Here is a 17,812-nt window from a genome sequence, read left to right as displayed (position 1 = left end):
TATGGAACAGGGGGGAATGGTTTAAACTAAAAGAGAGGAGATTTAGACTAGGCATTAAGAGGAAATTCTATGTTCAGAGGGCAGTGAGGCCCTGGCACAGCTGCCCAGAGCGCTGTGGGTGCCCCATCCCTGGAGGTGCTCAAGGCCAGGCTGGATGGGGCCCTGGGCAGCCTGAGCTGGCAGGAGCAGTCCTGCCCATGACAGAGGCTTGGGACTGAATGGACTTTGAAGTCCTTTCCAACCCAAAACATCCTGTGACTCAATTGCCACCACTTCCATCACTTCCCAGGTACAGTGGAGCAATATAAACGTGTACTTTCTATTATCACTTCAGAAAAAACAAATACTGCTCCAAAAGTAATGCCTCCTGTTTTATTATGATGGCCTATGACACCAGAGCTGGATGTCGGCGATATGGCAGTAGAGGTAGAACCTTCCCACCAATGTGCTCTGTTAGACTTTCTTTCAACACGACAGATGGCAGCAGAGGGGCAGTCTGACAAAACAGCATCTGACATGGAAACAAGTATGAAGCAAAAAGGCACGTGATGGAACTATTCCATGCAGAAAGAAAATGGCACTCACTGGCATTCATCAATGCTTGCTGAATGTTTCTGGAGACCGAACAGTGGATGTGAGCAAAGTGAGGTGGAGTGTGGTGCATTTCAGCAGTGGTGACAGCAACAGTGGTCACCTCCCATGGTGCAGATTTTTACAAGCGTGGCATATAGGCTCTTGTTCATCACTGGCAAAAAATGTATAATGGTGGTACCTATATTGTAAAATGATGTTTTGTAGCTGAGAATTTGCTTTATTAAGTGTTATTGTGCTCTTCGCATCTTCTGTGGTTTCCATAGAAATAAATAGGAAGCATTACTTTCAGAGCTACCCACATAAACATGAGTTACACTTCATAAAAATTAAATAAAGAAGTTCAATTAATTTTTGCATCTTTCAGTAAAGAATGAAGGGTATTTAAATTAGTTATAGACACTAGAGAATTATATCCTGGAAAGTTCCTATCATAAACAAATATGAAAGCACTATAAAACCTAAACGCAACTTTGCATTCATGTGTATTTCAAAGCTTATGTACAAACTCCTAGTTTACATTTAAAGTTTGACAAGAGTAAAAAGTTTTTTTGCAAATGCTTTTGTAGGTTGTTGAAGTGAAATGCTAACGAAGCTGATCTGCAATAATTGGACATGAGGAGTTATCCCAAACAGCTTTCAAAGTATTATATGGATAAGAAAGCTGACATCTCTCCCCAAGCCTCTTAAAAAAATGTAAAAAAAATTCTAATAAATGTAACTACAGATGTTAGGACATCCTTGCATGAAATTCAGAATTCATAGTTCTATATAGAACATAGAATTCATAGTAGTTTTGAATTTAAGGTAGAAGCTAGTACAGATCTCAGAAGCATGCACCATCTAAATAATGCCTCTAAACTATTTTATGTTCCAGAATATCATCTCACAGACATTCTCCTAAATGGTGCCAATATTGCTTGGACTATTAAATCTTTTTAGGCTAATGACTAATGCTGCAACAACAGATTACCTCAGATCTCCAATTTCAAGCAATCATTTTAACTCAAAACTATCTTCAGGAGTATTCAAAATTTGATACAGATTACATACATGCAAAATATTCTTTTCTATCTCATTGACAGAAATTATCAGCATCTTCTCCCCTTTCCTTTGAGCACTTTGAGCACTGTATAAAGAACCACTTCCTTGTTCAAAATCTAAGTCAAAAGACATCAAAATTCACTACGTTCACCAAATTTACTATCGCTTTATGACTCCAGTAAGACAGAAAACTGAAAAAAGAAGTGATATAGAAAAGAAAACTAAGTAATAAGGCACAAACTCATTACGTGCCCTCAAAACACTTACAGCAAAGAGGCAATTACACAGGCATTACACATGGTTGCAGGAGAAGGTAACAGCATTTGTCAAATTAATTTTTAATTGATACAACGTCATCATCATTACACTGACATTCATTGTACTGCTGGCAACACCAAAGTCCCGTTTAAATGGAGCAAACTGTGCTGCTTTGATAGCATGTTTATTGATGGTACAGACCATTTGAACAAATGCCCTTCTGCTGAGCTGCTGCTGCAGATGAACCTGTAATCCGGATCTTTAAGAGAACAACGAGCCTGGAGCTGGCAGGCTGGTGCCCAAGCAGAGCGGATGTACAGCAGCTGCCAATCTTCCCTGTGACCACAGGCTGATTTATCACCTCCAGCATAGCTCTGGCATCAGAAAAGCAAGCTTCCAGCATGTGGGTCAGCCAGCTCAAAGTGGAGCAAGTTATAACCTTCCTCTAAAAGACTTGCCATCAATTCTCTTTTATGACAGATGACTTTTTTTATGCTAGAACAGACATAATGACTACTCATCCCAAACGTGACAGTGTCCCATCTTCAGAGCATCCAAATCTTCCAAACTCTACTTGAGCAAAGAATACCACAGTAAGAGCACAGAGAAACTCATCTGCACTGTATTTAACTACGCTTTAAATCTAATTTTTTTCTTCAAAAACATATGTAACATATCCTTTGTGTTCCTGCAGCATATATTAAAGTTGTACTTGTTAAATCTTATTTGCATGGTAAAAAGACTTTTGATTACGCATGCTAGCGAAGTCACTTTACAACGTAATGTTCTACTGATTTACTTGTTGACTATTGGTTACATAAGCCTCAAGTTTTATGCCATTAACAAGGCTTTAAAAGTATATACATTATCATTTTTTAATACTAAGAATTGGACATTAAAACAGAAGATATTAATGATTTCAACTAGCAGAATGGTCACAGATGAGTTTCCTTAACTGTTTCAGTACTTTAGGAGTGGAAAAGGCATTCTGGCAAAATACTTGAAGTTTTTCCAATGTTCATAAAGTTTTCTCCCCTCTTTGGACTAAGGGCAAGAGTTTAAAATAATAATCAAATCAGAGAACAAGAGAATGTGTCTCTTGCTTTTAAATTGTGAAAAAAAGTACACAAGCAAAAAAGCAAATGCTTTTTCCAAGGTCAAGAATTGATGGCATGCACAACTAGCAAGCAAGCACCTTTGCCAGATCTAAATGATGCCTTGCCATCCATACCTGCTTGGGCAAAGGTTTGCTGCTAAGACACAAATCTCCTTACCAGCTTGGGGCAAAAACAAAACAAATATAAATTGGATCACTGTATTTCTAACAAATTCACAGTGGGAATTTCAGGGACACAGGCTCTTCATTTATGTGAGGTGCCCCCACATTTCATACCCATACTACGTGCTAAAGCAGGAAAACTTTACTGCTGCTAGATAACGCAATACCTCTTTCATGTGCGTCCTACTGCTACATGGTTGAAAGGTAAGAACAAAAAATCAGGGATTTTTTTAAGGTCAGTTAACCAGTCAGGTTGTATGTTCTTCATTATATTCCTCACTAGCCTCCCTGAATCCTATAACTGCTGTTTGCAACAAGCTGACACACTTGAACTGCAAGCAATGCTTGTTCTGGCACAGAATTCAATGCACCTGAGACCACAAGGGCAGGAATTACAGTATTGAATGCTAATGAATTAAAAAACTAACAAAAGCCACTCTATTTTTCTCCTAATCTCATCTAAAGGCTAGCTGCTTTTTCTGTTATTTTGTTTGTTTGTTCATCGGTTTGTCACTTGTGAGATTTTGGCAGTAGTGGAAGGGTATTTTTGCTTTAAGAAAACATGAGATGCTTTCTAGCACCTTTCCTTGAACTTATTTAGAAGCTTTAAGAGAGATTGTGAAATTCCCATCATTGTATTCTCAAGGTGCAAACAGACAGCAGACTGACAATAAACCTCCATCTTCTGCTAGGTTTCCAGATTCCTCCCATACTGGTGTAAGTTGTCATTTTTCTACCATATGTGATATTGATTGCTTTCTGTCTGTCCCCTTGACTGTTTATTTGGACATCTCCTGTGGTAGCTATCTAAGTATTGCCGTTATTTTAAGGAAGTTTAACTTTGGTAGTGCTGGGTGCTATTAGAGAGGATTTTAATTCACTTCAGTTATCTGTTGGAAGGAAATTACTTTTGTTTTTGTCTTCAGTCACAGTTTTATCCAGGGAGATTCTCTCTGGAGCCTACTCCAGGGGTTCCCAATTAAAACCAACAATAAACGTAGTTTAGCAGCATAAGATCATTTTCTTTTTGGAGAACTCTCTCCTCATGTTGCTGCAGTTTCTCCCTTGTGTAATATACAGCATGCACTATCATACCCTGAGAGCCTTCTATTCTAGCAACTGTACAGAAGTATTTATCCAGATCTTTTGCTTACATCAGTAACAATTACATACAACCTCAAATATTTCTCATTTTTGAAAAATAATTATCAAAGTGACTCATTTTTAAAGAGTCTAAAAAATGAAATTCTAAGTACCTTCTCTCTCACCCCTTTCACGTGAATATTAAGTAAATCAAGGAGCCAACTACCATCCACTGACAGAGGTCCTATTTTGCAAATTTAACATTATATTTTTCCCTTGCAATTTTAATATCGGTTATGTGGATATACAATAAAATTAGGTCCAAATTGGGTCTCTCTAATTTGATTCTACATTGTTTTGTATTGGAAGATTAGAAGATTCTCATCTGAAAACATCAGCGTGCTTAGTATTAGGATCATCTTTTGTGTCCCGGGAACATTTGCAGACTTTAAAAATGAGTTAGCTGCACTGCACAACTTTATACACAAATTACAGCATTCAAGAGAAGAATGAACCAGTGGTGAGGAGTATAATGGAGTCAAATGAAAAGACAAGGTAAGATATGGTAAATTTTAGCATGTGCATATATACACATGCATATATAAATGAAGCAAAATAGCACAGGAGTATTGCCTGTGCAGTTTTTATGCCAGGCATATCAATAATACACATAACACTGCCTGATGTTCCAGGTGCATATCAAAACTTTACTGTCTTTGAATTGCCAGATAATTATGGCTAACTGCTAAAGAATAAACTCCCAAAACTCATTACAAGCATGCAACATAATACCAGCACACTAACTAGGTCTTACATAAAAGAACAGATAACTTTTTTTCTGTTATACCCAATATCCTTCCATCACAGATGCAGATTATAAGAATTAAGAAAAAAAGTTCTCAAGGTTGTTCTAAGACGACTTAGTTTCTCAGTGACCAGAGTATGGCTACAGAAGCACGTTACTAGAATGGTAAGGAAAAGGAAAGAATTTACACACAAGCCTTGTAGCAAATTCAAAGCAACTACTTCATTTTAGTTACCAGTTAGCTCCCCAAAACTGGGCTGTCACGTAAGGTGAAGTACAAGCAAAGAAAACTGTGCTTCAATTTGTCAAGACAAGACAGGGCACTGATATATACATCTGCTGAACAAAGTAGTTCCTCAGGATATTTAAGCTGCTTTTATGAGTTTAATATTTACTTATAATGATCATTTAAAACGATTTGAATTCAGAAGTATCTTTAGAAGTTCTCAGAAACAGAACCTTTAGAGGACAGATTGATGCCAAGTGCTAATAATTTTATCTTTATGTCACTATGTCAAGCACAGCTCACGTAACAGTGGCTCAGATGCTTGGGAGAATGAGCTGGCCACAGTTTAGAAGGCTAATACCATCACTTCTGATGTCCATCTCTGCAGAGATGCAAATATCATATGTTTAACATAAATATAATCTATATCTAGCTCCCATTTCCGTATACACATCTGATATGCAACCATCATTCCTAAAACAACTTTATGCTAATTAAGATAACATATGTAAGAAACATTTAAAAACATGTAGGGTTTTGTTTTGTATTTAAAATTTCCTCAATTCTAATCAAGTTTAAGTAGCAGAAATTCCTGATCTGTAATTAGTTATGTTATGCAATGATCAACTAAGGAAAGAGTTATGAAAAAAATAGTTTTCTGCTGCATGAACAACATTCCATTTTAATGATCATCACGTTTAGTTAGGTTTTAGTCCTATAGCCCACATCTCAGAAAAGCAGTACCATCTATGACATTAAAAAGAATGCCTCAATTCAATAACAACAGAAAAATCTCATGCTATACTTGAAAATCTTTGCTGCTACTAACCAAAGCATCGTGTGTGCTCATAAACTACTGTCAACCTCTACAATCTGTAAACAAGACACAATGTCAGTTATGCATCTAAACAATGGAACTGTCGGTAAGATTACTGACACCCCAGCTGCATAAAATACTATATAACTTGAAGTATGTTGCTCTTTGAATTTCCAAATCCAATCACAATTACAAATCCAGTTACAACATCAGTGTAAGCCCTTCTAAAGGGAATGAAAGAACAGTAAATCCCAATGGATACGTGAGTTCTTCAGCAGGGATGATGTAATACGCAAAAATAGACATGCTTTGACAGACGCTGCTAGTTGAGTAAATAACGCACTGCATGTCATTAATTTTGCATTAGTTTGCCAGTAGATATTTCTAGAAGGAGGAAGATCTAACAATTTTGGTTTGCTGCAGGTCCTACACAAAATAAAAACAATAAAAACAACAGCGTTGTTCATATATTAACAGATTCCTTGCAGAATAAATGAAGGAAGGAAGCTGTGTGGTTATGAGGTTGCATTTTCCCACAAAAGGATAGGAAATACATATTGTCATTACAGAATTATCTGTGGATATAGATCACAATGTACTAGCAAGAATACTTTATAGTAAGGCATATCACAGTAACAGTTATAGTGGGATAGTTGAGCAGCATATGTGATTGCAAAATAGCATCAGGAAAAAAGAGAGGCTACTTTGCCAACAGAATCATAGAATCCTGAGCTGGAAGGAACCTTTAAAGGTCACCTAGTCCAATTCACCCACAATGAACAGGGGCACCACAGCCAGATCAGGTTTGCCTAGGGCCTTATCTCCAGGCTTGCCTTGAAAGTTTCCAGGGACGAGGAACATACCACATCTCTGGGCAACCCCTTCCAGCACGCTTCACCACCCTCACTGTAAAAGTCCTTTTCCTTATAGCTAACTTAAACCTACTCTTATTAAGCTTGAAACCATTTCCCCTTGTTCTGTCATCACAGATCCTACTAAAGGGTCTGTCCCCTTCTTTCCTGTAGCTCCCCTTCGGATACCGAAAGGCTGCTATCAGGTCACCTCACCGCCTTCTCCTCTCCAGGCTAAGCAGCCCCAGCTCCCTCAACCTGTCCTCAGGTGTTCTATCCCTTGGATGATTTTTGTGGCCCTCCTCTGGATACACTACAACAGGTCCATGTCTCTCCTGTACTGAGGACTCCACATCTGGACACGGTACTCCAGGTGAGGCCTCAACAGTGCAGAGCAGAGGGGCAGGATCACCTCCCTTGCCCTGTTGGCCATGCTTCTTTTGATGCAGCCCAGGATACCATTGACTATCTGAGCTGCAAGGGCACAGTGCTGGCTCACGTCCAGCTTCCCATCCACCAGTACCCCCAGGTCTTTTTTGGCAGGGCTGTAACTCAATCCTTTTATCCCCCAGCTTGTATTAGTAGCAGATGATGTCTCAATCCAGGTGCAAGACCAAGATTGGATTTGTTGAACCTCATGAAGTCCATCTGGGCCCACTGCTCAAGCCTGCCTGGGTCCCTCTGGATGGCATCTCATCCCTCTGGTGTGTTGACCACACCCTACAGCTTGGTGTCATCAGCAAACTTGCTGAGAGTGTATAATCCCGCTGTCGATGTAATTGAAGATATTAAAAGGTCCTGGCACTGACCCCTGGGGGGCACCATTTGTCACTGATCTCCATCCAGACATGGAGCCGTTGACCGCTACTCTCTGGACTCGATCCTGCAGCCAGTTCTTCATCCACTGAACAGTCCACCCATCAAATCCATATCTTTCCAATTTGGAGAGAAGAATGTAGTGGGGTACCGTGTCAAAGGCCTTATTAAGCTGAGACAGATGACATCAGTGGCTCCTCCCTTGCCCACTGATGGAGTGACACCACCACAAAAGGCCACTAGGTTGGTAAAGCAGAATCTGACCTTGGTGAAGCCATGCTGGATCTCCCACAACAGCTCCCTGCCTTCCATATGCCTCAGAATAGCTTCCAGGAGAATCTGCTTCATGATCTTTCCCAGCACAGAGGCGAGACTGACAGGTTGGTAGTTCCCAGGGTCATCCAATCATTTCAAGCCAACTTTAATTTTAAGAGGAGTTAGGGACAGGGAAGCAAGGTTCCTATAATTTTTTCATTTGCTCCTGACTTTTAAGATGAGCAAGTTCTAATACTTAAAGTAGTCAAAAAAGCCACCTTATTTTCACATACTCTTTTCAGGAGAGCACGACTACTGATGAGACTGCCAGATCAGACACAGTTTCATTTCCAGCCCTCCTCATTCAAATCTTCAGTCACTCTTTTCAAAAAAATCCCAAAGGACAATACTTGTCTGCCTGTAATGCTATCAGTGGGATGAACGGCTCCAAAGCAGACAGCATGTGAGGATGAAATTATTATTTCTGTAATAATACAAAAATAATTGTAACCTGAGGGAAAAGCAGTGGTTATCATTGGGCTCACACCCACTGCTCTTTTCCTTCCAACATTCATGGGCTAAGTAGATTGCCCCTGGTGAACCTCAAGCTGCGTAGGATAAGAAAGCCTCCTGAAGGCAGCAGGAATCATGCCGGGCTTCAGCAGGCAGCTTTAACAAGTCTGGCTGAGAATGCACCAGCAGCAATTTTCATAAAGATGTTAAATAATCCAAACTCTCAGATTATCATGGAGAGGAAACAACACATGCTATGGGTTTGGTTCAGGGTTGGTGCTTCAGCATTTTACTTATCGGTATACCTATACTTCTTCTACTACTCTATTTTGAAGTTGCAAAAAAAAAAAAAGTCAGTATAAAGCAGGAAAGCTGAATAGTTTCTTAGGAGGTAGAGCCCACATTCTTTTCAGTCAAGTCACACACAGCAAAGGCTGATAACCAAGTTAAATCACCTTCAGGATAGAAGCAAGCAAATGACACTTCATGTTTCAAGTTAAAATACAATTTCTATTACTAAATCAGGAGGTATTAATCTAGTTAAAGACAGTTTCAGACACCACAAGAATAAGTAAAAATTATTTTCTATCAAAAAATCCATACAAGATTTCCCAAAATCAAGTAAAAGTAGCTCAGCCTCATCTTATCAGAACAAATTCATTTTACTGAACTAAAACTGGTGGAGAAAAGGATGCTATTTTATTTCTACACGCTAAAAAGTTTTTGTTGTTGTTGTTGTTTTTACCCTAGAATCCATGTTCCAAAATTAACACACCTTCGTACAATATTCAACATTATATATTATTTCAAATGGTCCTTAAAGAATTAGCATAAGTTATCAAAACATTGTGAAGTATTCAAAATACATATCATAATTTGAGGATCATAATTTGATCAACCTATCACTCTTTGCCACAATATTTTATGACCATATGTAACCCAGGATTCACAAACCCACTAAAAAATCGGTGAGCACTGTTCTCCAGATAAAGAGCTACCTTCCTAGAAAGAAAGGTATCATACTTACTGAAGAAAGAATTTAAGCACACAAGTCAATTGTGTCTGACAATGGAACTGTATTGAAATTTGAACCCTTCGAAGTTGTTTAAACAATTCACTGAGCAATGTGGTATGGACAAAACTTTTGAAATAAATATCTTTTATGACAAAAATTCGGAAGAATTGATCAAAGCAATAACTGAAGGCAGGAAAGAATTCTGAAGATAGAGAAAATAGTTTTGTTTTCAGCTCTATCACCGGAGATTTCTCACACATAATGGTGGAGACACTGAACGGTTTGATGAGACTCATCCTTAGCAAATACTGGATTTGCTGGATGCTTACTATTTGCTTACTTTGACACTGCCAAATGCAACTCATCTGCCAAAGGCAGCACTCATATCTGAACATGAGATCTGACGTCAGCCAAAAGTTCTTTATTTTTGGTGTCATTCTGTGATACTTGATTCACTTGGACAAACTTTCCTTCCTACCTAGCAAGCCCAGTCCTTCAAGCCTTTCAAATAATGGCCGTGCACGCATGTCACAAAATCTACAAAAAAAAAAAAAAAAAAAACCAAAAACAACAACAACAAAAAAAAAAACCACAAAAACACAAAAACACAAAAAACACACACACACAAAAAAAAAAACAAGAACAAAAAAAACAAAAAAACAAGCCCACAAAATCCAACTGCTTTTTTACAAGATCAGTGCACATCACCAGGAAAGAAGATGTGCAAAAGGCACCCTTGCAAGTGCTTATCTTTCCTCCTCATCTTGTCATACACCGTTTCACTCTTCTAGTGACAAAGGTAGAAAACAACTACAAGGGTCCTTATTTTTGGAATCAAGAACCAAAGATTCAGGCCTGTATGACAGAAAAGATATATGAGTAAAATCTCTGTCAATAACTAAATATTTTATTTTTTCCCCTTTGATTTATCAATCTGTTTTCTCTAAATCACAAGACACGAAAGCAATGAAGAAAGGTCAGTCAGGCTGGGCAAGAGTCATCAAACTCCATATTCACATTAGTACTTTGAATGCTATAGTGAGGCTGTTCAAGTGTCAGAGCAAAGGCAAGGAGACACTTTCAGTTAGAACATTGCATCAGCATTATCACATCACACTGCAAACCCACAAGTACATCGTTAGTGGACCATACACAATAAGTTACAATACCTGAGGTTTAGTGCATTCCTGTGAGCCAAAATGAAATGAATGCCATATAGGAGGAAAGGAAAAGATGAACATTATCAGACATGCCATAGTACATTCCACAACTATGAAGATAATGTTAAAATTATGTTAATGAGGGTCCACTCTCCCCTACATTTTGGCTTCATGTGCAAAAAGTCATGCCACAACTAAGAGCACTGCATTTAAGTTCGTGAAAAGCACAGCCATGCATTTAAGATAGCTTCGTATTTCCCTCCACATTTCCATAGAAATTTCTTCAGAAAACAGTCTGGACTTTCTGAAGAAAAGTACTGGAAATACAGCATTAATGATTTATCAACCGAAATTCATACTACATGATAAGTAAGAATTTGGATTAAGAGAAAAAATAAGCAAATTATATATTTAGTAATGATGCTATCGAAGCAGCTCTATTATTTTAAACATCATGCATCTAACACCTAAACAAGAATCTATTCACAATGAAGAGCAAATTTCAAAACAAATCCATTGTATTCATTCATTTTCAATGCCTTTAACATTATTTACTGCAGTATCTGTACATCTATTTATTTTCACTGCTGCTCACTGTTCATTCCTAAATGGAACCAAAGATGAGACCCTGACAAATGCTAACTAATAAGCCCTTAAGGTCTGTGCTACAATATGCTTTGAATTCCTGTGTTGTTGTTGTTTTTTAATCCATAATTTCTTCAGTTATTTTTTTTAAGAAATTGACTAAAAAATATGAGCTCAGGGGATAGAAAATAGGAAGGGAGAAGACACAATGCAGTCTTTAAGTCATGTGGTTGAAGCAATAGAAAAGGTACTGGCAAGAGAAGAGAATGGGAGAGCACATGTACAAGATCACCAAATGCTGTAAAAATGGGAAGGAATTAGCCAACATGGAGGGATCCTTTATTACACTGTAAAATTCATTTGAGTTTTGACTCAGTATTTGCATTGAGAAAAATAAAGTCAGTCATACACATCATATTACTTTTTAAAGCAACATTTTACTGCAATTATTGCAGATTGTACAGTTTATTTGGCAATCTCTTCCAACTCAAAATGAAATCCCTCTTGCAATGAATTTACCAACACATACACAAAATCATTATGAATACAACAAAAGCAGTACAAAATGGGCTTTTGCTCTTACTGCCAAAGTTAAACTTAGAAAAACTCATTATGTATACCTAAAGCAAAATTTATAAAACAGGCATAGACTTATGAATGCAAATAGCATTGTATATTACCTAAATATTATCCTACATATTAAATAAAAATCACAGCAGAATGGTTTGCTAAGCTCAATGTAAACATCAATATCAACGGGAAAAATTCTTCCTGTGCTCCTAAGTCCTATGAAGTACAAGTCTGCATTTCCACTTTTCAAAAATACAATCAGTAAACTGTTCCATCTTCAATGCAAGTGAACTGGTTCAATTCATATTAAATTTAGAGGCAATTAAAACTGCACTGAAAATTAAGCCATTAAAAGCTGTTGTATAAATAAAAAACAAATTGTTGGCATAAGTAATTATTCAACTTACGAGGAAAAGCCTGTATAATTAACAGGAGATGTAATCAAACATCTACACACTTAGAGACACACACTGAATATACAGGGAACGGCCAAAGAAACTGAAGAATAAGGACAAAGGAAAAAAACAGAAGAAGCCTACAACTCTGCATTGGACCAAAGATGGGATTTTAAAAGCTAAAGCTCTAATCCTGCACATTTGTATGCACATGGTTTACATTGTGCAAAACTCAGCCAAATGAACTCACCAAGACTGAATATGCACAAAGTTATTTGCATCCATGCCTTTATGGTTTTTGCAGATTTGGAGACTTAAATAATCAAGTGTGAGCCAAAGACAAACAGCTTTTCCAGTATTTTGTTTACAGTTGAAATCAATACAAACATTAATCTCAGAGAGTTTTCCCCAGTTTAAAAGACATACAACAAAACCTGTTGTAGAATACAATTTAATTAATATTTTGATCCCAGAAGAAAGACCATAAGCTTTCAAACATATAAGATTACCCAATAAAAAGAAATCAAGTAAAATGACCAAATGATCTCTTTAATGAGGAGCAGAACACATAGCTCACTGAAACCCATGTATATGAAGGGCTCGATGCAGATATCAATAAAGATTAATTTGACATCTAAGCTCTAGATTCCAAGAAGAAACATCAGAATTAAGCCAAGAATCTGGCCTACTACAATACAGTACAGTCTTTTTTCTGCAACAGCAGTTATCATGTATGTGAATGAGTGCCTCGCCAAGTTACCAAGAGCATTGTAAACTAAACATCGTGTACTGTGATCTAATATCAAATAGAAATTAGAACAGTCTTTTTCCCCACAACTTCAAGTAGTAAGGACTCAAACACTAAGAAATAATAGGTGACATTCACGGCCAGAAACCATGCTTTCAACTATGAACTAAAAGGGAAGTTGCACACACTCACCTACTGATAGAAGCAAACTCACAGCATTTTAAGGGGAAACTCCTCCTCTGAAGAAATATGCATTTTAAAGATACCAACACATCTTGATTTTTATATTCAGTAGTTTTATATTCAGTAGTATCTGTTTATGTTGTTGTGAAACAAATACAGATAGCTTACCGTATGGTAGCCTCTAGGCAGAGGTGGCTTCCCCACAGGATAAGGATCAACAGTATCAATAATTGTTTGTCGCTCCCCTTTTTGGTTGATTTTCCTAAACCTCCTTCGAGATTGCCTGTGAGAAGCTTGACGCTGAAAATATTCTTCATTTTCATCCATATAATCAACCTATAATAGATTCAAGGAAGCATCATCTCCCATAAGAAATAAAAATGCTTTTGCATGTTAGTAATATAACTAATTCTATTTCAAAAACAGCAGTTAGATGTGAATTTCCTGCATTTTCAGCACCACAAAGAGTGAAGTCGTTACCAAAACAAAAAAAAATCAAATGCCCAGAGAGATAATAAAGCAAATATAGCTATGAACAGAATTACCAAGTATCAATACTTCTTTCAAAAATGCTGTATCCATCCCCTCTCAGTTTTTTTTTCTTGCACCAAAACAAATTCTTCACTGCTAAAAACATTATAAAAAAACTTGTATAGGAGATCACTTGGTAATTTTCCCACTGACTTCTTTTTGACACTGCAGATCTTTCCTAACCAACTTATGGTAAAAGCTTTGCTTTTCAGTAAGCAGCATTGTTTGTTATTATTTACTTCTATATTTTGAAGAGCATAAAACACATTTCATAACAGATTGGATTAATATAAAAACAAATTCAAAATAATAGCACAGGAAATAAAGATACCTATTAGGTATACCCTAATAAGAAGCTAAAGTAATGCTTCTCAGTTTCAGATCTTTCATAGTTCTAAATTACTAAACAACAGCACACTGCAAAGAAAAATATTTCAACTGAGAATTCTGGCTTTCCTGAAAGAAAATTCTTTTTATAGTAATTTGGCTAAGACTCAACATCCCTTCTGCGTTCACCCTATCAACAGAAACACTACTCCACACTAACAGGACAACAAAAGAAAGCTTTTCATTCCTGGCCACACATGGGGATTCAGTTAATCCATTCTTCAATTGAGTTGAACCTGCCAGGGATAAAAGCAGAGGTGCAGAGAAGAGATTACCAGGCACCTAGCAAGGGTCCTCTGTATTTTTCAGTAAGAAAAATAAATATTAGACAAATACTCCCAAGAATTTGCAGCAAATCAGTCAGAAGTGTCACTTACTAGCCAGCTCACATCACTGAACATAACTTGCAGTGTACCAATACAAGCGTGTGAGCAGAGTTTACCTGGTTTGCCAGCTGGTAACCCTGTCTGTCCAGAAGCTTACTTCTGTCTTGCTGCTTCCTCATCTTATTTTTCTATGCCTATATTTCAATCACTTCCCAAAAACTTATCATAGTAGAAACAGACAAGACAGACAGACACTCACATAACCAACTGAACTACATCCCTGCAGAGAACAACCTTGGGACCATGCATCCTTTCCTGAACTTGTGGTCAGACATCAGTGACACAAACTGGCAAGATAAATCATGGGGCTGGCACAGGGCATTAGCAGTGAGCTGCTGCTGAGGAGCTGTTTCTAAATAAGGGAGTATTACAGAGAGCCTTAGGGCTAAGGAAAAAGCAATTAGCATTTCTTACACATGCCTTTCGTTTCTCTTTCTGTACTGAATTAAATTCATAAGACAGGTTTCTCAAGTAGAATTGGAAGAAGAGAGGTGACTATTTGTTCAGACGATGCACCCTCATGTGAAGACTAAAAACTTGTGTGTCTATGAACCCAAAAATGATGCTGTTCTGCCTCTAGACTACAGCAGACACCACCAACAGGGCAACTTGCACGTTGAAAAGCTAGTAGTAGTCCAAAATTTTCAAACTGATTCTTAAAACCTGATAAGTGAAAATACATTTCATTTAATCAATTACTTAAACAAGCCTGAGATTTGAGTACTTTAAAGTACTTATGCTTTAAGTAAAGCAACTTTTAAATACATATATGTATTCTGCTAACACAAGCAAAATCTGTAGGGTTACAAGGAAACTGCAACAGTATAAAAAGATGACTCTCACTTAAGTGTGATATGCAAGAAAAGACAAGAGTTATGCATGACATCTTGCATTTATAAAAGCTCACGTGCAAACACATCTCAACATGTTTTATTGAAAACTGAAGTGTTTATCAAGGCTGGTCTGTAAAACAAAGTTCTTTTCTGAAAAAAAAACGTTAAAGAAATTGCATGAAAATATTCTTACCACAATCATTTCAGATGGCTCTAAAACAATGCATTCACAGCCACGCCTGAAGCTTCCTGCAGAACGCTTGCCAAAACTGAAGAACAAAAATATGCCCGTCACATCCATAACAAAATCCATAACCATATTTACATTCTATGCAGATATTATAAAGTATAGAAAAATATATACATACCTATTCACAACATAATAGTTTCATGCATACGGCCTTCCTACACATAGCTGCTACGCAGGGACACCAGGAGCAGTGTATTTTTGATTCACATAGTTTACTGAGAGTAACTGCTAAATAATTCCATTAGCACTAAAACAAATGTCAATCAAGCACAGGGTACTTAAGATGCATGGCTGATTCTGAACTACATTAGAGTTTGATCTAGTATCCTCTTCTGGCATTACAGTATTAAGTTACTTAAACCATCTGCATTTCCACAAAGAAAGCTAACTAGCATGTAAATGAAAGAATAAAAAGACTGATCAACTTCAATTAGCTATTTTGTTTGGATTTGGTTTTTAACTCAAAATAAATTAATGAAGTAAGTACTCTGAATCTAAGAGTATTCCCAAACTGAACAGATAAGGGCAAAAGCTTGTTCTGCCTTCCATTACATATTCCCACATTAGCGCAACAATTAAGCAGGATAATATTTTTGCTTCCTACAGGATAAAGTGAAATAGCAATTCTAGTCTCTATTTCTGAAGCACTTGCCTGCATTAAATAAGTGTGTTTCTACAGGCTCAAGTGCAAAGAATCGGGGAAATGCAGCAGCAGAGGTGCAGCTTAAAGACCCAGTACATAATTCAGTGAAATACAATACAAGCCCTCCTACGATTAGATATGCAGTCAAGGTGGAAGCAAAAAAGCAGCTGAAGATTGTTTCTGAGGTGTGTGCTACCCCCTACCCCTCCCCATCTGGTTAGCTCCTATTTAGACTTGACAGATCAACGCCAGACCCTTCGTGTTACAGACAGGACAATGGGAGACGTGGTAATTCTGGACTCGCAGCCTGTTGAAACAAGCCTGCCCTAACATCTAACTCCCACAAGCTGATGTAATCATTTGGCCTTTTTGTTACTGCAGTACTGGGTTCAAGAAAGCATGGAAAGCTTGCTCTTGATCTTATCCCTATGCACCCAAGCTATCTGTAAAGCACTGAGCTTCCCAATGTTCCTCAAGCTTTTCAAAAGACATCTTTGTTTCCTCAAATTCTTTCATATCCAGCATGGAAACGAATATGGATACGTGCAGGTATACACACATTTTTTCATGTAAAAATAAATGAGAACACAAAAATAAAAGGCAAAGGAAAAGGGGTTGAAGAACTTCAGAAGGCCACTATTAAGAAAGCTTAAGAAAAACAAACCAGACTAAAAGATTATAAGTTCTAAATTTTAAGCAATTATGCAATATGTAGGCACAAAGACACACACACACACACAGTTGGTGAAAAGTAACTTTTTAAAAAGCATTTCATAATAAGCAAACTTCAGAAGCTCATATGCCAATCTGAACAGCATGTCTAGCCAGTTTATCTGCTCTCCTGTCCTGCCTGGCGATTAGTGGAAATGAACAATTTAACTTGCTACCCCAAAGGCTAATCTCTTAACAACAGCACGTTATAGCTCCAAAAGAAGGCAGTCACATATTGAAAAGAAATGCCAGCTGTGCTTATTCATCAAAAAAATAATCGTGTTTAATGGTACACGGGTCTTCTACAATAGAAAAAATTTTCCAGAATACTAAGCCTCTTGAAAAGAAACATGCAATAAAGAAGTCTCTCAATAAAATGCATATTTTCCTAGAGGCAAACACATGCTTCCTTCTACAGTCCCGCAACAAACCACAGGGTGCTTTACTCTGCAGTGCCCTCCTGAATTTGTATAGAATTTCAACTCTTAAGGGTACAAGAAAATGAAGCCATATCTTGATTCCTCAGATCACTGAAGAAAAACCAACTTATTTTCTTGGCCATTAATCTGATGTGAGGCACAGTGCTTCCTTAAAATCTCACTGGAGAGGAAGGAAAGAGTAAAGAGAAAGGAGATGGTAAATTAAATCGCTGACTGAAAAACACAGCAGCGCAAAAATGGAGGTTAGGCAGTAATTTTTATTTTTTAATATTCTAACTGAAGCAACAAAAGTACTCTTTTTTTTTTTTTCTCCTGCAGATCCTCACCTCCTCTTTGCTTGCAACCATTGGTTTCAGCCTGGAAAACATTTTGTAGCCTTACAGAAAACACTAATTTCAACTGAAAATGCACATACACTTTCCTTCTGAAAGTTTCCT

General features: G+C 37.4%; 1 protein-coding gene across 12 annotated transcripts in view; it reads right to left on the bottom strand.

Moving 5' to 3' along the window:
* Positions 1 to 17,812, bottom strand: part of RAPGEF2 (Rap guanine nucleotide exchange factor 2) — a 174,424-nt gene that overhangs the window by 69,092 nt on the left and 87,520 nt on the right. For 9 of the 12 annotated variants that reach the window (XM_046940691.1, XM_046940692.1, XM_004940909.5 and 6 more), the window contains 3 exons: positions 15,525 to 15,600; positions 13,363 to 13,530; positions 10,723 to 10,740 (listed from right to left, as the gene is read on the bottom strand). In XM_046940691.1, the coding sequence (XP_046796647.1) occupies positions 10,723 to 10,740; positions 13,363 to 13,530; positions 15,525 to 15,600 (262 nt within the window). The remainder of the gene's footprint in view (positions 1 to 10,722; positions 10,741 to 13,362; positions 13,531 to 15,524; positions 15,601 to 17,812) is intronic. The other 3 variants (XM_420387.8, XM_040699707.2, XM_040699711.2) reach the window with 1 other exon arrangement.

The sequence above is a fragment of the Gallus gallus genome, chromosome 4, assembly GCF_016699485.2.
Source record: "Gallus gallus isolate bGalGal1 chromosome 4, bGalGal1.mat.broiler.GRCg7b, whole genome shotgun sequence".
Taxonomy (NCBI): Eukaryota; Metazoa; Chordata; class Aves; order Galliformes; family Phasianidae; genus Gallus; species Gallus gallus.
Note: the sequence above shows the minus strand (reverse complement) of the source record. Positions and strands in the feature narration are given on the sequence as shown.